Genomic DNA, 24,304 nt, shown 5'->3' with positions numbered 1-24,304 from the left:
ATATTATTTAAGATTCTCTCTATGCATTCCCTTCCCCTTTCGTTCTGAAAGAGGAAAGGAAAGTCAGTTTCAATAATCACATCATTCTGTGTATACACCACTTTTGCTGTAGACACAGAAACACACAAAAAACACAGAACCTTCTTGAGGCTCTGAGGCTTGAGCAACAAAACATCAGATCTGGATTGTTGAGAGGCTTATCAGGTAAACCTGTCCTCTTGTCTTATTGTCGCCATCATCCTCTATTGAGAGGATGTATGATTGGTTTAGCATGGGGCACCACTTCAACAATGACCCTTGACATGGTCAGAAAAAAACTTTTATCAAATACAATTCAAATTCATTCTATTATTCTTAAGTTTAATCTCAATTAGAATGCAATTTAAGGCCACACCAGTCGTGGAGTTATTATTTATGAATATTCAAATTTCACAGTTCCAAATTTTACAATTTCAAATGTGCTATTCTCAATTTCAGAAGAGAAAGTGGAGTCTGGTTCCTACCTTGGGTCCTAAGTCCTTTTGTCCATTCTGGATTTTCCTCCTCAGCCTTCACAGGTTCACGCTGGTTCTGAATGTGTGACGAAAGTTCTTCGACATAACTTCAAATCTTCTCAGCTGAAGGAAACTCTGTGCTGCTGAAGAGAGTAAAGCCCTCGAACTCCTGGCTCTGGCTCACCAAATTGTCATGGAAATTCTAAATACTGACCCTGGTAGACATAAGTCTCTAAATTACTAGCCTACCCTGCTGGTCTCCTAGTTTCCAGCTCGTTGCTACTTTCCTCAGTGCATTACAACTCAGCATCCTCCTGAGAAGTTGGCAGTATCCTGACTATAGACAATACTTATTCAGTCCGAGAGTCTTGTCTTTCTGTCACTACACGCTAGCGATTTCACTCTAATACCTAACTTGTATATCTAGACTTATGCTGCAGCATAATAATTAACCCAGACTCCAGTTTCTGCTTTGCTTGTTTATTAGTATGCTGCTGGATCCCATCAAACGCAGCTGTGGAACAGCGGCGAAGAGTCAGAACACAGTTTATATAGACTGCTTTATGTAATCTCTCCTGATTCTTGTTTAGTTCATTCTGATTGGATATACTTTAGCTGGAATCATCTTATCAGTCTGGCAAGAAATCAACATGATGTAATGTAGTTACAGAAAAGAATATGAAATATATTCCAGTTATCTTAGCTGCACGTTCCAGTACATGGTTTTTAATAATGTCCAGGTTCCGCTTTCTAGTTCCCCCTAGACTCCCACTTGTCCTGACTTGTATTGACTTGTACTGACTTGCACTTACCATTCTTTGCCTCATCCTCAGTTATCCATTTTATTCAACCCCAAATTATCAATCACAGGTGCTACTATAATGAAAAATCTTTTTCATCAGTGATTGTCTTTCAACAAATAAAATGCAGTATGATTAAACTGTCATATTGTTCTATGTGAGCCACTGGAAGGCCAACACTGGTACCAGAGGGGAGCCTCATTGGCTATATATCATATCTGTATCATATATTATCAGAATCAGAATCAGCTTTATTGCCAGGTATGCTTACACATACAAGGAATTTGTCTTGGTGACAGGAGCTTCCAGTGTACAACAATACAATACAGCAACAAGAAAGAGATAATAATAATAATAAAAAATTATAATAAAAAAAAAAAAAAATAGAAATAAAATTATTTTTTTTTATAGAAAATAAAGTATATATAGAATACACAATAAGTATATATATATATATATATATATATATATATATATATATATATATATATATATATATATATATATGTAGTGCAAATACAAATGTGTAAAAATAAATATAAAAAGACTAAACTGTGTATTGCACATTAATTATTGCTCAATGGGGCAGTTTTAACTGTTCATGAGATGGATACCCTGAGGGAAAAAACTGTTCCTGTGCCTGACGGTTCTGGTGCTCAGAGCTCTGAAGCGTCGGCCAGAAGGCAACAGTTCAAAAAGGTAGTGGGCAGGGTGAGTGTGGTCCAGAGTGATTTTTCCAGCCTTTTTCCTCACTCTGGAAGTGTACAGTTCTTAAAGGGAGGGCAGGGGGCAACCAATAATCCTCTCAGCAGTTTGAACTGTCCTTTTGTAGTCTTCTGATATCCGGTTTCGTAGCTGCACCAAACCAGTTATTGAAGTGCAGAGGACAGACTCAATGACTGCTGAGTAGAACTGTATCAACAGCGCCTGTGGCAGGTTGAACTTCCTCAACTGGCAAAGGAAGTACAACCTCTGCTGAGCCTTTTTCACAATGGAGTCAATGTGGGTCTCCCACTTCAGGTCCTGTGAGATGATAGTGCCCAGGAACCTGAATGATTCCACTGCTGCCACAGTGCTGTTTAGAATGGTGAGGGGGGTCAGTGTTGGGGTGTTCCTCCTAAACTCCACATAATTATATATGATATACACTCACTGAATACTTTATTAGGAACACTATGGTCCTAGTAAAGTGCCCGACGTGGTCTTCTGCTGTTGTAGCCCATCTGCCTCAAGGTTCGACGTTTTGTGCATTCTGAGATGCTGTTCTGCTCACTACAATTGTACAGAGGAGTTACTGTAGCCTTTCTGTCAGCTGGAACCAGTCTGGTTCCATTCTCTATTGATCTTTTCATTAACAAGGCATTTCCGTCTGCAGAACCGTCACTCCCTGGGTGTTTTTTTTGGGGGGTTTTTTGGTACCATTCTGAGTAAACTCTAGAGACTGTTATGTGTGAAATTCCCAGGATAACAGCAGTTACAGAAATACTCAAACCAGCCTGTCTGGCACCAACAATCATGCCACGGTCGAAATGACTGAGATCAAATTTTTTCCCCATTCTGATGGTTGATGTGAACATTAACTGAAGGTCCTGACCCGTATCTGCGTGATTTTATGCACTGCACTGCTGCCGCAGGATTGGCTAATTTGATAATCGCATGAATAAGTAGGTGTACAAGTGTTCCTAATAAAGTGCTCAGTGAGTGTATGTGCAGAATGTTTACAAATATCATCTTTAAACTGTGAGGGTTGTGTTAGGCATCTATTCAGATATATTCATATTGGGTGTGTTTGTTGCAGACTTATGAGCAGCGTAAAGTCATCGAGTTCACTTGCCACACCTCCTTCTTCGCCAGCATCGTTGTAGTGCAGTGGGCAGATCTCATCATCTGCAAGACACGCAGGAACTCCGTCTTCCAGCAGGGCATGAAGTCAGTCATTGTGTGTGTGTGTGTGTGTGTGTGTGTGAAGGCATGGGTGGTGTTTTAATTAAAGAGGGTGGTATTTGCATAAATTTTTGTTAAAGGCTGTTTTCTAACCTTTGATCTTATAGGAACAGGATTCTAATTTTTGGCCTTTTTACTGAGACGGCTCTGGCAGCCTTCCTGTCCTACTGCCCTGGCATGGACATTGCCCTAAGGATGTACCCACTCAAGTAAGACACACACACACACACTAACACACACAGAGTGTGTAGTCTTGTCTCTTCTGCTCTCTAGAAGAGCTCATTTTCTCTGCTCCTCCTCTTTTCATTTTTTCCTCTCTTGCTATTATTTGACTTTTTCAGGGTTACTTGGTGGTTCTGTGCATTCCCGTACAGTCTGCTAATCTTTGTGTACGACGAGATCCGTAAATTAATCCTGCGCCGGAATCCTGGAGGTGAGTAAATATATAACATACATTTACTCACTTGTAAATGTGAGTAACTCACATTGCCAATAATACTATAAGTACAAAGTTAAATAACAATACAGCAAAATTACAAATAAAATAAAGAATCCATTAATTTAATCTATGTGAATAGGACTTTATTCTGTATTTTTAATTCATTTAATGAACTCGCTCGCTCTCACTCTCTCTCTCTCTCTCTCTCTCTCTTTCATTTGTAGGCTGGGTGGAAAAAGAGACCTACTATTAACAAGTCAAGAATGTGCAATCTCTATGCATCGCTGTCAGTGTGTGTCTGTCTGTTTGTTTGTGTGTAAACAATAAAGTAAAGAGCAAATGATGAATCAGAAAATCATGTGACATTTATCATGTATAAGTGAATGTGTACTGTATGTCTATGTGTGTGTGTGTGTGTGTGTGTGCATATGTGAGCGTGAGTGACATTGTTGTGTACATGCACTTGGCATAATCTGTTTACATGATGTAACCTGAATATTATAATCCAATATAATTTGTTGATTAACAGACAAATATTGTTCAGGATCATTAAATTTCTACTGAATGGATTTTAAACTTGTACTAATTTTTTGCTGTGGATTTCAGACATTGAATATTATATTTAAATATTTGCTTTTTTTTTTAGAGTTTTGCACTTTGTGTGTGAAATATAGTACATCCATGGTTCAAATATTTATCTGCCTTTGTTTTTATGTACTTTATGGAAAAAGGCTTGGGGTCTGTTGGTGCTAGTTAAATGAAGTTCTACTAAAATTCTATGGTAAACACTCAAAACATTATTCAGTTTGCAATACTGTGATTTAAACAAATAGATTAAATGAAACTTATTTAAATATATTTAACTTTGCCAATTATAAAATTAGTTTAATTACTGCTAAAGCAAATATAGTTGCTTTGCCATTTACCAAACTAGGTTCATACTTCTCAATAAATTTAATTAAATACTTCACAATTATTCCACAGTTTATTTTGAAAAACAAATGTGTTATTAAATTAAAATGTGTAAATCTTAATTTTTTGGAGTGTATACAATATAATTATTACAATAACTATACTACTATAATTCTATTTAAATATTTGTCAGGAATAAAATGCAATTGAAAGTAAAAGTTGCATTAATATCTGTAGGTTTTTAACTTTAGTTGAACTTGACATGTTTTGTAACTGAATTCACTGTGCAACTGAAACTGTGAACATGTAAATAAAATAAAAATCTTTAGAAAAAAAAGAAATAACTGTTTCCTAACTTGTATTCCTGACTATGCTTTTATTGAAAACCTTTTTGAAACAGAATATTGTTATAAACTACGTTTTGTTTCAACTATTTCATCGTAATGTCCTCATACAATGTTGACATCATTAATTGCTGTAAGTACATCTGCTTGTGTGAAGTCCAAGTACTCAAGCTCCAAAACGTGCCGTTCCTTCTTAGGTTAGTACGAACATGCTTTAATTAAAACGTAACAGTTTTGCGTTTTAATTCGTTTAAGATGAAAGTTATCGTTGTAACAGTATGATCAGTTAAACCAGCAGCAAGAGTTTGACATTGATATTTGAGGGTTTTCTGACGTTGTAAATTTGTTGTTTATGTAACACTTTTTATTGCACTTTGATCTGTTCTATTAAAATGTATGTAATGTTCAGTATATGCAATAGACTTGTGTATTTATACTTACTCTAGATACATTTACTTTTGCTTTCAACATCTATAAGTGCAGTTATTTACTTTTATATTAATATTAATGATACTTTATTCTGGGTGTTGTTTTTATTCTTACTATCTGCAAGTTGACAGTGTGAAGTCAAATCAAGTCATTTTTATTTGTATAGCTTTTCACAACACACGTTTCAAAGCAGCTTTACAGAAAATCATGCTTTAACAGAAAATGAAACTGTAATATCTATAAAGTCATCATTGTGTAATTGTAAATTTTGTATAAAAATAAATAATTAAATAGTTAAATAATAATTGTATTTAGTACCCTAGTGACAAGCCGAATGTGACTGTGGTAAGGAACACAAAACTCCATAAGATGTAGGTTAATGGAGAGACATAACCTTGGGAGAAACCAGGCTCACTGTGGGAGCCAGTTCCCCTCTGGCTAACAGCATGAATATAATGCCGATATTAGTTATTTGCAGGTGAGTGTGTCTGGATCCCAAACAGTGTTAGGGAGACTATTCCATGGTTATGGAGCCAAATAGGAAAAGGATCTACCTCCTTTTGTGGATTTTGATATTCTAGGAACTATTAACAGGCCAGAATTTTGCGATTTTAATGAACATGATGGAATATTGTGTGGTAGAAGGTCACTTAAGTGCTGTGGAGCTTGACCATTCAAAGCTTTGTATGTAGTTAACAGAATTTTAAAATTAATAAGAAATTTAACAGCTAGCCAAAGTAATGACGATAAAATTGGGCTAATATGATAATATTTCTGGGTTCTAGTCAGCACTCTGGCAGCTGAATATCTGGTTCAGTCGAGGCTTTATTCCTATCCAATTTAGCCACAATACAGAATAAACACCTAGGATTGTTGTGGTTATTTTCTATGAGTTTGCTAAAATATGCGTGCCTGTCTGTAGCCACAGACACTATCCGTTCCATGCACCCCAAAATACCTCTAATTTTGTATTCTTCCACTTGCACTCCATTTTCTGAGCTGCTCTCTTGAGAGCATGAGTGTGATCATTGTACCATGGTATGGGGCTTTTTTTTTTTCTTTAATCGAAGGGGGGCGACACTATCAAGGGTGCTAAAGAAGACTGTATTTATATTTTCTGTTATTACATTAAATTCTTCTAGACTTTTTGGCTTATTGAGTATTTCACACAATTCTGGAAGATTATTAGTGAAGCTGTCTTTAGTGGTCGAAAGAATAGTTCTACCTGAATGATAGCGTGATGTAGATTGAGTAACATTAGCTGATCACAGCAAACAAGAGACGAGGCAATGATCTTAGATGTCATCGCTCTGCTGTAGAATTTCTATACTATCAACATCAACTCCATATGACAGAATTAAATCTAGCGTATGATTATGGCATTGAGTTGGTCCTGTCACATTTTGTCTGACTGCAAGAGAGTTAAGATTATCGTTAAATGCTAATCCCAATGTGTAATTTTCATTTTCTGTGTGAATGTTGAAATCACAAACAATTAAAGCTCTATCCACAGCAGCTACTAGATCTGATAGAAAATTTGCAAATTCACCAAGGAAATCAGAATAAGGCCCGGCTGATCTGTATACTGTAGTAAAGGCAAAAGACGACCTGTACCTGACGGTGTCACATTAAGCATTATTAGTTCAAAAGACTTAAACTTATATCCTGTCCTCTGAGTAACTCCAAAATCTTCACTATAAATTGTAGCAACACCTCCTCCTCGACCCTTCAGAAGAGGCTCATGTTTATAACAATAACCTGGGGGGAATAACTGGTTTAAGCCAGGTTTCAGTCAAACAGAGCACATCCAAACTATGATCCATAATAATTTCATTTACAATTAGTGCTTTGGTTGAAAGAGATCTAATGTTTAATATCCCTACCTTTATATGATGACATTGTTTTGTATGTTTTTTTAAGTTAATTAATAAATTGTTTTTTAATTAATTTGATTTAATTATCACACATTATACATTTGCACATATACAGTGAAATTCTTTTTTTTTTTCACATATCCCAGCTGGGGTCAGAGTGCAGGGTCAGCCATGATAGAGAACCCCTGGAGCAGATAGGGTCAAGGGCCTTGCTCAAGGGCCCAACAGTGGCATCTTGGCAGTACTGGGGCCTGAACCCCTGACCTTCTGATCAGTAACCCAGAGCCTTAACTGCTGAGCCACCACTGCCCCACAAAGTTTGACCTTAATAAAAACATTTCTAAATGATTTAGTGAGGGGTTTGTGTTTCGTAGTTCAGGGAACAGGCACAGTTATGATATCTATGTGATACAGTCCCTATATGTTGTAGTTTATGTGACCTGTGTGACGTCTCAAGGCAGCTAGCAAATGTTCGGATTAGCCAGTTTGTCTGCTTCCTGACCTGGGTCCCAGTTAGTCAAATACTGTCATTATTAAGACTATGAGCCAAATTACTAGAGAGGAGAGCGGCACGTTCCCTGGAGGGATGGAGTTCATCTCTCTTTAGTAGGTCAGGTCTACCCCAAAAACTAATTTACTATAAACCTCATCACCACGACGAGCAGGGAGGGAGCCAGAGCATATTACTGTGTCTGACATCGTTTTTGCAAGTTCACACACATCTTTAAAATTATCTTTAGTGATCTCCGACTGGCGAAGCCGGACATCGTTAGTGCCAACATGAATAACAATCTTAGAAAATCTACTTTTAGCATTAGCCAGCACTTGTAAATTTGATCTGATGTCAGACACCTGAGCCCCCGAAATGCATTTAACAATAGTGACTGCAGTCTCTATTTCCACGTTCCTTACAATAGAATCACCTATTACTAAGGCTCTTTCAACATGATTCTCAGTGGGTGCATCACTGAGTGGGGAGAAACGACTGGAAATCCTAACAGGAATGGAAGAGTGGTGTCACTTTGCTGAGCGAGTACGCTGCCGAGATGTCACCCAAACACCCTGCTGCGGGGGCTCTACAGCCGGATCCAAAGTTTGTGTGTTGCTCGCTGTTCTATCCGCATCGAAACAGTATCTACTGGCTTCTCTTTCTCACTGACCTCCACTAGCATTCGGATGCATGTCTCTAACTCATTAACCTCCTCCGTCAGCCTGAATAATTCCTTACATTTATCCCATTTAAATCCCTCACTTCTGACGGAAGAAGCTATAGTAAACATGTGGCATGCAATGCAGGAAGAAATAACATGAGCGGATGCCATGACTTACTGCAATTGTTTGTTGTTGTTGTTGTTATTGATGTTCTTGAGTGGCGAGGGTTTGAGATTGATGTGGTTCCTGATCAGCATATGTTTGAGAATGATGCAGTAATCCATGTAAAACACAGAGGAGAAATTAGTGCATGCAGTCGATACGCGAGATGTAGACTAGCGGAAAAAAGAAAAGGAAAAAAGAGTGAAACGGGTACATGTGGTAAAATACACTTAGTTGAAACAGTAGAAAAGCAGAAAAAAATGAAGCATGCGGTAAAATGGCAAAGGATAAAACGATGAACGTATAAGAATAAGCAATGCTATGCAGGCTAGCAAGCTACAAACACAGACTCATGCAGCATGCCAGCAGCAACCGGAACAAGAAGTGAGCCTGTCTTCACATTAGGGCTGCAACTAATGATTATTTTGATCGATTAATCTAACGATTATTAGAATGACTATTCTGCGATCATTGCAACAATTAATCATTAGCTCTTAACCAACTATTCAGCTTGTACCTTGACTTAAAAGGTTGTAAAAAACGTGCTTACTTTTAATAAAGAGGACAAAATCATCTTTTAAAAATACCTCTAAATGACATTCACTGAATTAAAGGGGGAAAAATACTTTTTATTAAATGTAATTCAGTAAAGAAATTCACTGCAAAAAACCCTATAGTTATCAAGTATTTTTGTCTTGTTTTCCATTTAAAATAGTCTAAAAATCCTTAAAACAAGATACATTTACTTGAGAAGCAACATATAAGATATTTAGACTTGCTTTAAGAGAATGTATCTTAAATATAAGTGTATTTTATATATAAGTGTATTTTTTCACTTGGTTATACATCTGCGGGTGCAGTAAAGACAAAATATACTTATATTCAAGATCTATTCTCTAAAAGCAAGTCTAAATATCTTATATGCTGCTTCTCGGGTGAATGCATCTTTTTTTAAAGGTTTTTTAGATATTTTAAAATATTTGTATTTTTAATATTATATTCAACATTCTCAGATAACAATTTTTGCTTCTGCAGTATAGCTGCTAAAGAAAATGTACATTGTTTTAAAGGAGTTTTAGATATTTATATTGGAAAACAAGCCATAACAAATCAAAAACACATTAGAAAATAAGTCAATAACAAGCCAAAACAAAAACAAATCAAAAACGTATTTTGTTGCAGTGTATAATGGGGCGAAGACAACCCTCTCTCACCTTTCTGTTCACGTCAATCCATCTTTAACTCACAAAAATCAATCTCTCTCTTATTAATAAAGCTGCATTTTCTTCACGATAACAAATGCACAGTGACACATATATTATGATTCAATAAATCGCGAGCCATCACGTTATAATCTAGCTGCATTAAGCGTACGCGCTCGAGGGATGTGCGTCCCCGCAACAGAGTGCGCATCAGCCAGATGCAGATCTCTCCCTCATAGAAGAGGCACTGACTGCACAGAGAAATGCCAGTTTTGGAATTTGGAGTTATTTACATGATCTGCTTCTGTATTATTTGAACTTTAATAAAGGATGCATTAAATATAACTGCATTAAAGATGTAACGCCAGGGTGTTTCCTTTAAAGATGCTCGACACGCAAGTTTTGCTTCAGTGAAACAGTGAAACGAGAGTGCTTCTGTATTTACTTATTTTGTATTTTTGCATTATAATTCCCTCATACTTCGATCTACATCACCTGAAGCTGTTTGTAAAGTTTGGAGTGCATCTGGACTGTGAGATGTGTAATTCTTCCTCTCCTCAGTCAGGCGCGAACTGCAGTGCTGCTCTCGTACGTCATCATTAGAATTTATTGTGATCTCATGTTACGCTAAATGAGATCAAATGACTATTCGACCACGAACATTTTTGTCGACAATTTTTTTATTGTCAATGTCAATACATGTAACGGGATTACGTATTTAAAATACAAAATATAAGTAACTGTATTCCTCTACAGTTACAATTTAAATCATTGGTAATTAGAATACAGTTACATTCAAAATGTATTTTGATTACTGAAGAGATTACTTTGTATTTTATTGTCATTTGTTTCATTTAATATTTTGTCCTTTCAGATGGAAAACATTTATACATATAAATGATGCGATATAAAGTGCATTTGAACAGCGGTGAAACACTTTCTTATGATGTGTTACATTCATACGAGCAGACAGAGAAGTAAGTTTGAAGTAAGTTTGGAGCAGAAGAAATAGAAATAAACCTTGTTTAAATTGTCAGCTTTACGCTAAGCTAAAATGCTATTTCTAGCCATTTTACATGCACGTTACCATGACCGATCATATTTTTTTATCAAGAAAATTCGCGTTGGATCATAATTTCTTTCTTTCTAGTAAGACATTTAATATTAGGGCAAAATTATGTTCTTGATAATAATTTTTGTATTGTTTTCCTGTAAAAATATCTAAAAATCCTTAAAACAACACTGCATAAGATATTTAGGTTTTTCAGAGAATGTATTTTTAACATGTGTATTTTGTCTTACTGTACTGGCAGAGTTTTTATAGTCAAAACAAGTGAAAACAATCCACCAGTGCTGAAGAAGTAATCCAAAGTATTTAGAATACGTTACTGACCTTGAGTAATCTAATGGAATACGTTACAAATTACATTTTACAGCATGTATTCTGTAATCTGTAGTGGAATACATTTCAGAAGTAACCCTCCCAACCCTGACGTTGTCGATAACGTCGCCTAATCGTTTCAGCCCTACTTCACATTCAGTCACATGACTGAATTTTAATTTAATGTAAAATAGCGTCCTGTCCATTAACGTACATCGAGTTCTTTTAAAAAGGAGGCAAAATTATATTTTTCCAGCATCCCTTTATGTGTTCTTCTCCTCCCCCGTGATGAAGAGGTGGACTGGTTTTTTTGGACTGGAGCATCTGAGCGGCGCAGTCGGCCCCTGTGATGGCAGCCAGCTGGTGTGTGTCGTATTGGGAATACAAGGCTGTGCAGGTGAAGCTGGCAGAACCTTCTCTGTCACCAGCCTGAAGCATGTTACACACTTCACTGTAGAAATGAGTGTACGTGGGCAACCCACAGAAGATCAAGTTACTGATGCCTTTAATAGTGTTTCTTTTGTAAAAGTGGAATCTCTCAGAGGCCAGAAGAAACTGTCAACAGTGTCAAGTTGACCTGTCCCTTCTTATATTGTGTTGTCTCTGCTCTGTCTCTGCTGGATTCTCATTACTGTACTTTGGGTGCACAAACAGAGAGTAGTGTGAACTTAACTGATCTCCACTTGTGGAGTAATGAGAGTTACATGATGTTGCCCTGTCATTTGTTTTATATAACCAAGCACGGATTTTTCAGCAACTATGGCCTGTAATGTTGCTTGTAAAGTGCTCTTGTTTATAATGGTCAGAATTCCCAGATGTCCCTGTTTCACTGCTTTAACTGTGAGTGGGTTTTTGTTTTCACTTCTTATTGCCTTATTGACTTAATTTCTAAATTTCTGTGTTTTCTCTTAAGGATGGTGGCCCAGCAGTGTCTACATTCATCACGGTCTCAGTTTGGCGTGCTCTACAGACAGTGAGTATTTTTACATCTTTTTCTCTTTCCAAAGATTTTCTGTACTCATCTTTTATATTAAAAGGATCATTCACCCAAAAATGAAAATTCTCTCATCATTTACTCACCCTCATGTCATCCCAGATGTGTATGACTTACTTTCTTCTGCTGAACACAAATGAAGAATTTTAGAAGAATATTTCAGCTGTAGGTCCTCACAATACAAGTGAATGATTAACAAAACTTTAAAGCTACAAATAGCACATAAAGTCAGCATACAAGTAATCCATAAGACTCCAGTCAAATCCATTTCTTCTGAAACAATATGACAGTTGTGGGTGAGAAACAGGTCAATATTTAAGACCTTTTTTCTTTAAATCTCCACCTTTGATAGCCCCAACCAGTAGGTGGTGATATGCAAGAAGAATGCGAATTGCCAAAAAAACAGAAGAACAAGAATGTGATAGTGGACATTTATATACTGCCTGGCCCAAAAAAAATCAAAAAAAAAATCACATACTCTAATATTTAATTGGACTGCCTTTAGCTTTGATTACGCCGTGCTTTCATCGTGACATTGATTCGACAACCTTATGCAATATCACTACATTTATTTCTGTCCAGAGTTGAATTAATTTTTGGTTGAGATCTTGTATTGATGACGGGAGAGACGAACCACTCCATAAAGTCTTCTCCAGCACATCCCAAAGACTTTCAATGGGGTTAAGGTCAGGACTCTGTGGTGGCCAATTCATGTGTGAAAATTATTCCTCATGCACCAAGAATCACTCTTTTACAATTTGAGCCTGATGAATCTTAGCATTGTCGTCCTGGAATATACCCATGTTGTCAGGGAAGAAAAAAATCAATTGATGGGATAACCTGGTCATTCAGTACATTCAGGTTGACTTTTTTGACATTTTAAAGTTGCTGAGCCTAGACCTGACCAATTGAAGCAACCCCAGATCATAACACTGCCTCCAGAAGCTTGTACAGTGGGCACTATGCATGATGGGTGCATCGCTTCATGTGCTTCCCTTATTATCCTGACGCGGCCATTGCTTTGGAATAGGGTAAAGCTGGACTCATCAGACCACTTGACCTTTTTCCATTGCTCCACAATCCAATCTTTATGCTCCCTAGAAAACTGAAGTCGTTTTTTTCCGATTAGCCTCACCAACAAGTGGTTTTCTTGTGGCCACACAGCTGTTTAGTACCAATCTTGTAAGTTCTCGTCGTATTGTGCTTGTGGAAATGCTCTTACTATTAAACATAGCCATGAGTTCTACTGTCGATTCTTTACGATGTGACTTCACCAAGTTTTTTAGTGATCTCTGATCACAATCATTGAAGATTTTTTTCCGACCACATTCCTTCTGTGAAGCTGACGGTTCACCAATATCCTTCCAGGTTTTAATAATGCGTTGGACAGTTCTTATCCCAATTCCACAGATTTCAGCAATGTCCTTAGTTGTTTTCTTTGCTTGAGCAGGCCAATAATTTGACCCTTCTGAAACACAGTAACATCATTTTCCACGACCATAGGATACATCTTCCAACATGGTTGTTTAAGAAATGAGAAGCTACACACTGCATCATTTAGGGTTAAACAAATTGTTGCCAGCTGAAACATATTAATCACTGCAATAATGATCCAGTCATAGGCTCTTAAGTATCTACTTATTTAAATCCAAATGGTGACCTTTTATTTTATTTTTTTTGGCCAGGCAGTGTAGTAAAAAAGGAATTAAATATTGATCTGTTTCTCACCCACACCTATTATATCACTTCTGAAGTCTTGGTTTTAACCACTGGAGTGGTATGGATTACTTTTATGTTGATGTGTGATTTTTGGAGCTTCAAAGTTTTGTTCACCATTCACTTGAATTGTGAGGACCTACAGAGCTGATATATATATATATATATATATATATATATATATATATATATATATATATATATATATATATAATACACTGGCTGCCAAAAGTTTGGGATAATGTACAGATTTTGCTCTTATGGAAAGAAATTGGAACTTTTATTCACTAAAGTGGCATTCAACTGATGACAATATATAGTCAGGACATTAATAACGTGAAAAATTACTATTATAATGTAAAGGATCTTAGTCTGTGGGCAATGGAGGTGTCAGGAGACAGCAAACAGATCAAAACATAAATTAAAAAGTCTCTCAGTGGCCAATTCAAATCGGGCTCGGGGAACTGTAAGATGCAGTCTTTCAGACAATAGTTCCTTGCCACTCTCTCTCTCCCTCTTCTGCCGCTCTGGCGAGCCTTGTCAGGTCTCCCTCCGCCATCACTATAATGAGAGACAGGTGTTAGAGTAATTACAGCCCAGGTGACGAGCCTTACCACTTTCCCTCTCCCGCAGACAGACACATGACCACGCCAGCCCCCCCCCCCCCCCACCCTCCCTCAATGCCACATACAATTTGAAAAAAATGTTCAGAACTTCTTAAACTACTTCAAAGAGTTCTCATCAAAAATCTTCCACATGCAGCAATGACAGCTTTGCAGATCTTTGGCATTCTAGCTGTCAGTTTGTCCAGATACTCAAGTGACATTTCACCCCACGCTTCCTGTAGCTCTTGCCATAGATGTGGCTGTCTTGTCGGGCACTTCTCACACACCTTACAGTCTAGCTGATCCCACAAAAGCTCAAAGTTAAGATCCGTAACACTTTTTTCCAATTATCTGTTGTCCAGTGTCTGGGTTTCTCTAACCTTTTCTTTTTGTTTTTCTGTTTCAAAAGTGGCTTTTTCTTTGCAATTCTTCCCATAAGGCCTGCACCCCTGAGTCTTCTCTTTACTGTTGTACATGAAACTGGTGTTGAGTGGGTAGAATTCAATGAAGCTGTCAGCTGAGGACATGTGAGGCGTCTATTTCTCAAACTAGAGACTCTGATGTACTTATCCTCTTGTTTAGTTGTACATCTGGCCTTCCACATCTCTTTCTGTCCTTGTTAGAGCCAGTTGTCCTTTGTCTTTGAAGACTGTAGTGTACACCTTTGTGTGAAATATTCAGTTTTTGGCCATTTCAAGCATTGTATAGCTTTCATTCCTCAAAACAATGATTGACTGATGAGTTTCTAGAGAAAGCTGTTTCTTTTTTGCCATTTTTGACCTAATATTGACCTTAAGACATGCCAGTCTATTGCATACTGTGGCAACTTAAAAACAAACACAAAGACAATGTTCAGGTTAGTTTAACGAACCAAATAGCTTTCAACTGTGTTTGATATAATGGCAAGTGATTTTCTAGTACCAAATTAGCAACTTAGCATGATTACTCAAGGATAAGGTGTTGGAGTGATGGCTGCTGGAAATGGGTCCTGTAGGTTTGATCAAAAATGACTTTTTTCAAATAGTGATGGTGCTGTTTTTTACATCAGTAATGTCCTGACTATACTTTGTGATCAATTGAATGCCACTTTGGTGAATTAAAGTACCAATTTCCTTCCTAAACAGCAAAATCTGTACATTATTCCAAACTTTTGGCTGCCAGTGTGTGTGTATGTGTGTGTATATATATATATATATATATACTGTATATACTGTATATATATCTCAGCTCTGTAGGTGATATATAATATATATATATGGGGGAACTATCCCTTGAAGAATACTTTCCTTAGGAGGGTTTTTGAATGAACATTTCTAACTAATAAAGCTCTTCTCTATCTTGTTTTTCAGTGACGTTTCTATGAGAACCACAGCTAAAGTGGAAATGGACAAATTTTGGACAAAAAACACAAGACTCAACCAACCTGTTTCACTGAAGCATCTACAGGTGGGTGTTACCACATCTGGATCTTGGACTGTGTGATTTTGCCTGTATAAGTAAGCGTCTTCTGTTTGAACATTTGTCAACATGCATTTGTCTGCATTTTTCTACAGCTATGAATGACTGTGTGTAGTTTTGACAAATATCTTGTTAAACATGAAATCTCTGAGAACTCTTAGTTCTGAGACTGATATCGGAGTGGCAGATTTTCCAGCTGCACACTTAAAGGTCAGATGTTCCGTGTGAGAACATTGTGATAGTTGTTTTACTGATACTGAGATATTTTCTTCTATCATTTTTTTTTAAAGACAGTCCTTTAATTTTAAACATGCATAAACATTTGAGTCAATATAAACAGGAGGTATTTGTTTTTAGTACAGTATGTCATTAATAATCAAAATCCAGATACACATAAATAGTTCTCATAAGCAAAGACTTAGCATCAATTACAGCTATTATAACTATAGCTACAAACTAAAATTGGAAATAAACTAGAACTCTAGAAGTTTGTGCTTCCCTGTTTTTGGGAGATACTCATTATGTAGATTTGGGCTGCTTAATTGCGGATACATGGTTTATAGAGCAAATGTCGCTTCATGCAGTTAATATTCATAAGCAAAGCTGATATGTTTTTATATTGTGTCCACCTACTCTTCAGATTGTTCACACCTTTCTCATTCATTAAAGTTATTACTTTTGATGTCATGACATAACAATTTCAGCAATCAGCGACATCATTAACTTCTCTTTTTTTTGTAATAAAATAACATGATCTTGCCATGTGATTTTTTTTTTTTTTTTAAGAAGTCAGTGTTTCAGTAATGGTGTTTTGTAGGTGGTCTGTCCCCATGATGAGGTCAACCTCACACAGAGGAACAAGAGTGGCAATTAGCGGAGGTAACTAACACACATTTTTATTAATTGCCATAGAAGAATGCCTCCATTTCATTGACCATTAAAGAACCTCTTTGGATTCAATGCTTGTGTATTGATATTAAATGATGTTGTTGTCTCTCTCTGTCTCAGGTATCTCAGCATTTGCACTCGTCACTTTGGTGTTACCGGAGAGCTACCCACATTACCTTGATCTGATTCACTCCATGTCCTTTGGGCCCCAATTCCTTGCTCTCAGCAAAATTGCTCTGTCTTTCCCAGTGGCTTACCACACCTTCAATGTCATCTGGTAAACACACACGCACGCAACTATTAATAGAATAAATTCACACTCCCATACACTTATGTCCTTATAATGACTACGTTTATATGGACACCAGAAAGCGGGTTATTGCGAGAAAGTGGCATTCCCATTTACATGCACTGTATAAGCGGCTCAATCGCAAGCACAGTATTTCTCCACAGCATTGTTAATTTCCCCGCAACGCTTGTGTAAATAACAAACATGGCGTCCGAGAATGACTTCACATTTTTATTCTATGTTGCTTTGCTTTATTTCAAGATATTCGAGAGTTGTTGCTTTGTTTGTTTCTTTAACTTTCTATTGCGACCTGCAGTGGAATTGCGCTGCAATAGTTGGGTTTGATCAAAATTAATCTGAGAAAAAAGAAATTGCTGAACCGCTAAAATCTACCTCCGGTTTGTAACCGAGTTCTGTTGGTATTTATTTTGTGAAAATGACCGTCTGACTTCTCATTATTCAGCCTATTACCGGTACAAGACTACTTGCCAAATAAACAAATAAATGGACATGAAACATTGATTTGCATTGAAATTGTGTAATTATGTGAGAAGAAATAAATTGCTGAAATTCCACCCCCGATTTGCATCGGAGTTTGGTTGTTTATTTTTTATTTATGAACGTCTGACTGCTTAGTATGCATCTTATTACAAGACTACTTGCCAAATAAATAAATGCACATGAAACATTGATTTGAGTTAAAATTATTTTATTAACTTGTAGAGATCGCAGAGTGCTACGTAAAGTAAAAGAGCCGGCTTGCAGACACAGACCTTGGATGAGCGGTCTGATACGTGGAGCTGCGGTTGTTACAGAGCAATAACAGATCATTAGATGGCGCCATTGACCAAACAGAATTGAGTATTCCAGGCCCCCATGTAATAAATGGATATAGTTTAGTGTATATACTTTTCCCACTGTATTCCCAGAAATGTTGAATTCTTTCCACCGTGTTGACTTGTTGTTGGGCTCCATTCTATGACGTTTGTTATCCAGTTTGTTAATGTACATGCGCAATCTTCAAACACCCATCAGAATGCCACTTATGTGTTTACATGGCCACATAAGCTGCATTTTCAGGGGAAAACTTAGGTGTTTTAAACTGCTTTCTCTTAATCTCTTAAACTGCGTAAGGAAAACGGCATTCTAGTTTACATGACGTTTCAGATGTTTCTGCAAAAACACTGGAATAAAGCAATTTCTTAAGTGCATGTAAACATGGTATTGACTCAACTGAAAAAAGTCTAACCAATCACATGTGACCAAATACATTCATTTTAGCTTTTAAAGTTAAATAAGCATCAATGTGTAGATCTGATTTTGGTTAATCTTTCTCTATCTGTCTCTTTCTCTCTTGTCTTTCAGATGTGCGGTGTCGGGAAGGGTTCTAAGATACCCGAAGTCTACCGTTCTGGCTATGTTGTCATTGCTCTGACTGTTCTCACGTCAGTCACTCTTGCTGCCATGTAAACGCATGGATGTGAATGAGACTGTGTGAGATGCACACATAAAGAAGAGAAAGCATTGTTCTTTTGTTTGTCTGTCTTTGAAATGGTCCTTATGTACAAAAATCATTAATATAATAAATAAAAAAATATATCAAAACCCTATTTTCATGTTAGCAAGGACAGGCCACTTACAATGCCATTTGCAATGACCCTTACAGTAATCATATGAACATGACAATAATGGGCTTGTATGTTTGTTTACATGATATTATTTTCTTTACATGTCCTAAAGCAGTTAGCCCATTTTAATATCACTGAAGTTATCTTAATGTTGAGCTGTGATTGATTTCAATTCAATCTGGTGATGAATAACATCACTTATATACAATAGCAAAAGTCTATGTAACTAATAAAAACGCTACGCTCTGGACTCTGAATAGAAATTGAAAGATTCTTTTTGCATTTATGTGGTTTATTGACAACAAGGCTGGCTCATTTTGGATGTGAAGAGGTAAAGATTGTAGTAGTATAATGTTATCCTCTACTCTGAATTTTTGGAGCTTTTCCATCCAGTTACACTGCTTTTTCTGAAACCCAACATTTATTTGTGTTCTCATGTTTTAGTATGAAGGTAATGATAATGTTTTATAGTAGCCACTAATACAGAAGATTAGGTTAGAATCCAGTTAGTATTTCAAATAACCCCAAACAACTCCTTATGAAATGTTAGTCAGGGTGCAAAGAGTAAATTATTCTCCTCAAATCTTGTTCACCTGAATGATAATGTCAGAGATGGCTGTGGGCTTTTTCATTTAAATGTTAATGCCATAAAATGGATTGGTTTAGATTACAGGCAACACTCAATCACTACACTGAATGTTTATCGAAACACTCAATCCTGGAGCTCCTGTTCTCTCATCATTTCCCTTTCCGACCACTTTAAAAAATAAATCATGAGATATAGGTTATTTAAGACCTATCTCTATCTGAAACTAGATGGAGTTTATAGGAGTTGAAGAAAAAACAATCGTGCTCAGTTTCTTAGTAATGTTAGAGGTCTAGAGTAAAGCTTTTTTTTTTTATGGGCTGAATTTCCAAAATACTGATTTAGCCATCTAAAGAACTGATACAGAAATTAAACATGTTAATGCAACGAACAAATTTTGGATAAATTGATATTACCGTTCAATTCTATTCATACGGAGGGTCCAGGATAGTGTTTGCACAGAGGGTGCTTAAAATCCAGCCTCGTAAATAGTTGGTATGTTTGAGTCATGGTGGGGTCCGAATAACATAACGGCATTAAACAGGCCTTGAGATTTCTGCTAGGCCCGTATAATATTTTCAGAACCGATAAAATAAACCTTTTCCGTTTTTCTCTCGGGCGCGCAGGGGTGGCCGTGCGCCATTGCTGCGTAGTGAGAAGAGAGTATTGAGCATCCCCTAGCGGAACATGGCGCAATTACAAGCCGAATAGTGAACTGGTCCTGATGCTGCAGGATGCGGATACTGATGCAGAATATGAGCTCGCTTTACGCTACATCATGTGCCTCAGTCTCTGTGGCGCAATGGAATAGCGCGCTGGACTTCTAATCCAGAGGCTCCGGGTTCGAGTCCCGGCAGAGATGAGTCTAAAAAGACACCATCGGGGGAGGATGGATTTTTTGATGAAGCTATAAATGGACAACATCTTTTGTAATGCGTTCGGAATTTAATCCACCAGTCGAACGATGAGGGTGAAATGAAAAAATACATCTTTGTGATTAAACCCACATTTTATGTGAATGCATATTTAAGACTTTTGGTTTGAGAAATGTACATTATTTCAAATTGATGATAAAGATAACCAGAGCTTAAAGAAGAAGAAAGAATCAGGGGAAAAGAATGGTTTGGTGACTGAATGTAAACCTACATAGTGTTTCTGGTTTTTAAAGCTTTTATCTTGCGTTTCTAATACGCTAAATATTGCAATTTTTCTCTTTAATGCATTCTTGTTCCTTTTGCCCTCGCAAATCAGTTCAACTGTACTTGTCTGTGGTCTTGCCAATAAAGTCCCTCTAACGTGAAGAGAATTAACCTGAATTGCACTGGGGAAAGATGAAGAGAGAAAGAGAGGGAGGTGGAGAAAGAATGAAAGCCTGCCAGAAAGATGGAGAGAGACATCAGTGTCCTATTGATTTTCCAGACTAGTGTATGATTGGCTCTTCCCGGTCATTATGGGATAGAGATAGAGAGGGATCTCACCTACGCTCTGCTGCCTGATCAAACTCTACAGGAAATCCTCTTACAGGAAACCCTCCTTCATCTTTCATTCATTCATGAATTACTCAGTCTCAGGCCAACCAGTTCAATTTGTGAATGTTCACTTGAGACTTCTTTGTTCATTCATTTATCCACTCTGAGCTCATTTTCATCTACTCATCCACACATATGAATCCATTTAGTCATCCCCTGAAAAGTATATCTACAATTTTTACCTTTCATGTGTGATTTGGCCTGTCTTTAAAGCTTTTATCTCTTGCCATGTTCATCTACCTCTTTTTTCATAACACTTTACAATAATGTTCCCTTGGTTAAAGGTTTATAAAGGGGTTCATTAATGACTAAAGTTATTTACAAATTAATTATAAATCATAAGCAGTTATAACAACATGCATAAAAAAAGGTGACTTGCCCATTTTACCTCACATTATAAATGCTTAACCCTTTAAATTCAAAGGGTGTTTTTAATGATTTCCTGTTTCAGTGGCATACCCAAAATAAAGGCTTATAACTTGACAAAACAATAAATAAATAAAATAAATAATAATAATAATAATAATAAATCAAGGAAGGTTTGTTATAATTGTAAAGAAAACGTATATATATATTTAATTATGTAGATTATGAGAGCGTTTCAGCCTAAAAAAACTGCTGAAAATAAAAAACAAACAGACAAACAAACAAACAAAAAAAATCTTAAATTAAAATGTACTTTTTTTCTTCTTATTTTTCTGATTTGACATTATATATCTCTGGATGTAAATAAGGTAGCTCTAAAAAACTGCTTTTGTTTTGTTCCCAATCATGTCAATTGTGTTGTGTTGATTCAACAAAGCACTCAAAAGTTACAGCTTTACAAAAATTATTTATCCTAGTGTACAAAAACGTTATTCAACATAATTAAACATAAGTTACCTATGAAAATGCACCTTAATGTAAAGTGTAAACATATGAAGGATTTGCCAACATTGGAAACCTATGTACACAGTTCTGTATGTTTTAACGGTCATCAGGCTTTATTATATGATATATGCTGTGAATGAACCTGAAGACCTAAAAAGTGTTTTTGCAGTGGACTTTAGAAAGTTGGGACACTACTCTGAGTATAGCACCATTATTTTGACATCAACATGACAAGTGACAACACAGGTGAGTCAAGACATTACAGTTAAAGGGATAGTTCACCCAAAAATTAAAATTCTCTCATCATTTACTCACCCTCATGCCATCCCAGATGTGTATGACTTTTTTTCTGCAGAACACAAATGAAGAATTTTAGAAGAATATTTCAGCTCTGTAGGTCCATGCAATGCAAGTGAATGGTGACCAATATTTTGAAGCTCCAAAAGGAAATAAAGGCAGCATAAAAGTAATCCAATTGATCTGTTTCTCACCCACACCTATCATATCACTTCTGAAGACATGGATTTAACCACTGGAGTCGTATGGATTACTATTATGCTGCCTTTATGTTGGTGCCATTCACTTGCATTACAATGACCTTCAATGCAGAGATACTCTTCTAAAAACCTTCGTTTGTGTTCAGCATAAGATAGAAAGTCATATACATCTCGGATAGCATGAGGGTGAGTAAATTATATGAGAATTTTCATTTTTGCGTGAACTACCCCTTTAATTCATATAAACACATAGCAGACTGTAGTAAAACGACATAATCACTCCTTTCAAATCTATTTTTTGATGCACTGCAAAATAAAGCATGAATTTAGGGCATTTTATGTTTTAATTAATATAAGTATGAATAATTGCGTTTATTAGGCTTTTATAACATGCAAGTTAAAATGCTCATTATTTGGCAAGTATTACATGAAAGTCACATTTTTTTTATTAATGTTGTAATGATTTATAATGCGTTTGTAAATTACTTTTCTTTCCACTCTACAGGCACTAGGTATCTAGGAGTGCTCGTGGACAGAGAGGCCACTTAATGCAATTATATTTGACCTATAGATTTACAGCAAGCGTGCCATTAAAACCGATAGTTGAGACGCACTCTTCAGCTTATCGCTCTCTGTCTTCGTATCTCTCCATCACACTCCTGGGCAAGTCAGAAACTATAGGGTGTTGGTTTCTGCGCTTCTGAAAAAAAAAAAAAAAAACTGCGCAGGTCACGGGCGAACACGCTCGACCGCGTGGACTGTCACAGCTCTGCGGATAATGACGTCAGTGTGTCTTTAAAATGACGCGAGCGCTCTGGAATGGGGATCGGCGCTGATTAAAAACAATAGATTTTAAAGGTCCATCTGACGCAGACAGAAAGATATAGTAGGCGTCTAAATAAAAACACAATCCGATAGACGTAACTGTTCAGGTGTGGAATGATGTAACCGACGCTTTCTGGGAACACCGGAATAATCGCAGTACAGTCTCTTGACCAGTAGATGTAACCACTGTCTCATCCGTATCAGTGATGAAGACAGTGTTGACGTCCGTGAACAGGCTGGAATGATAACACTACAAACATACTGTATCTTTTATTTACCGCATAAAGTGATTAAATATGTGCTTTGGGCGAGATGACATGGCCTATCATCACTATTCCGATGTCTAATCTGTTTCATGGTTTGTTTACGCCGTGAAATGAAATAAACCCGATACACTGATGGTTGGCAAAGTTACTGTACAGTGATTTGGGCCGAGAGGAGGGTAAAACGGAGCTGGCCCGCTCCGACACTCCGGTTGGCTACTTGAGACCGCGAGTCCGAGCTCGAGGTATCTGCTTCTCGTGCAGTCGTCCATGTTTAACCCCGTGCGTCCCCTCGCACCGCACAGCGAGTAATCCGCGTGCAGAATTAATCCCTAAATCCTCTCGCGAGTCTCCTCCCCTCTTCTCGCACGGGCCTCCCGAGCAGTCGGCGAAGTCTCCAGGGCCCGGCGCGCTCGGGGACTCGATTCAAAAGACCACACCTTGAGCCTCCTGCCTAAATAAGCAGGCGAGGCTACAAACTCTGTGTGCAGTTCTGTCTTACACTAAATAATAAAATAATAATAATAATAATAATAATAATAATAATAATATATTATTATTATTATTATTATTATTATTATTATTATTATAATCTCTTTCAGACAGTATGCTCTTTCCCTATTATCCAAATGGCACGGCCAAATCGTATTAAAATCCCCACCCCTCCCCCTCCACCCTGCGCGCCTGCCCCCTCCCTCCCTCTCTCTATCTCTCTCCCTTTCTCAGTGCTTTCCGACAGACTGTTTTGCTGCAGTGAACGGTAGCTGTGGAGAGAGGAAAAGGCAAGAAAAACAAGAAGACAGCGGAGGGCGGAACGAGAAACAAGACAGATCCACTGGGACCAGCAGGCATAGACGGGTCCGACACTCTAGAACCTACGGAGCCAACGGGCATCACGAGGAGCGCATATATTGGTGCGTATTATAATCTAACCTCCTTATGAGCACACAGACACGCAGGGGCATTATTGTCGTTGGCGTCCTGGCGGTTATTGGGGGGTGGGGTTGATACACCTGTCAGGTT

General features: G+C 37.2%; 3 protein-coding genes and 1 non-coding gene across 5 annotated transcripts in view; all 4 read left to right on the top strand.

Annotated features, from left to right (window-relative positions):
• Positions 1-5,228, top strand: part of LOC127442775 (sodium/potassium-transporting ATPase subunit alpha-2-like) — a 29,890-nt gene extending 24,662 nt beyond the window's left edge. The window contains exons 21-24 of the mRNA XM_051700953.1: positions 3,093-3,223; positions 3,346-3,447; positions 3,580-3,671; positions 3,902-5,228. Of these exons, the coding sequence (XP_051556913.1) occupies positions 3,093-3,223; positions 3,346-3,447; positions 3,580-3,671; positions 3,902-3,930 (354 nt within the window). The 3' untranslated portion in view covers positions 3,931-5,228. The remainder of the gene's footprint in view (positions 1-3,092; positions 3,224-3,345; positions 3,448-3,579; positions 3,672-3,901) is intronic.
• Positions 5,229-11,948: 6,720 nt separating this feature from the next.
• LOC127442742 (succinate dehydrogenase cytochrome b560 subunit, mitochondrial-like) lies at positions 11,949-18,553 on the top strand. Its single transcript, XM_051700918.1, has 5 exons — positions 11,949-12,106; positions 15,798-15,880; positions 16,705-16,785; positions 16,915-17,063; positions 18,449-18,553. The coding sequence occupies exons 1-5, from the start codon at positions 11,949-11,951 to the stop codon at positions 18,551-18,553; spliced, it is 576 nt and encodes a 191-aa protein (XP_051556878.1).
• Positions 18,554-20,085: 1,532 nt separating this feature from the next.
• trnar-ucu (transfer RNA arginine (anticodon UCU)) lies at positions 20,086-20,159 on the top strand. The gene has a single exon. It is a non-coding gene; the product is annotated as a tRNA-Arg (tRNA).
• Positions 20,160-24,023: 3,864 nt separating this feature from the next.
• LOC127442784 (cell adhesion molecule 3-like) overlaps positions 24,024-24,304 on the top strand; it is a 103,986-nt gene continuing 103,705 nt past the window's right edge. For both annotated transcript variants that reach the window (XM_051700970.1, XM_051700971.1), the window contains exon 1: positions 24,024-24,195. The gene's annotated coding sequence lies outside the window, so the exon portion shown is untranslated. The remainder of the gene's footprint in view (positions 24,196-24,304) is intronic.

This window comes from Myxocyprinus asiaticus, chromosome 6 (genome assembly GCF_019703515.2).
Source record: "Myxocyprinus asiaticus isolate MX2 ecotype Aquarium Trade chromosome 6, UBuf_Myxa_2, whole genome shotgun sequence".
Classification (NCBI taxonomy): Eukaryota; Metazoa; Chordata; class Actinopteri; order Cypriniformes; family Catostomidae; genus Myxocyprinus; species Myxocyprinus asiaticus.
This window is presented reverse-complemented; position numbering and strand designations above follow the sequence as displayed.

What these genes read in the sequence shown, in the direction of transcription:
- LOC127442742 (XM_051700918.1), top strand. Translation starts at nt 11,949, where the DNA reads ATGTCCCTGTTTCACTGCTTTAACTGTGAGTGGGTTTTTGTTTTCACT. An exon ending in TTTGGCGTGCTCTACAGACA is followed by an intron (nt 12,107 to 15,797) that starts GTGAGTATTTTT and finishes CTTGTTTTTCAG; the next exon opens with TGACGTTTCTATGAGAACCA. An exon ending in AAGAGTGGCAATTAGCGGAG is followed by an intron (nt 16,786 to 16,914) that starts GTAACTAACACA and finishes TCTCTGTCTCAG; the next exon opens with GTATCTCAGCATTTGCACTC.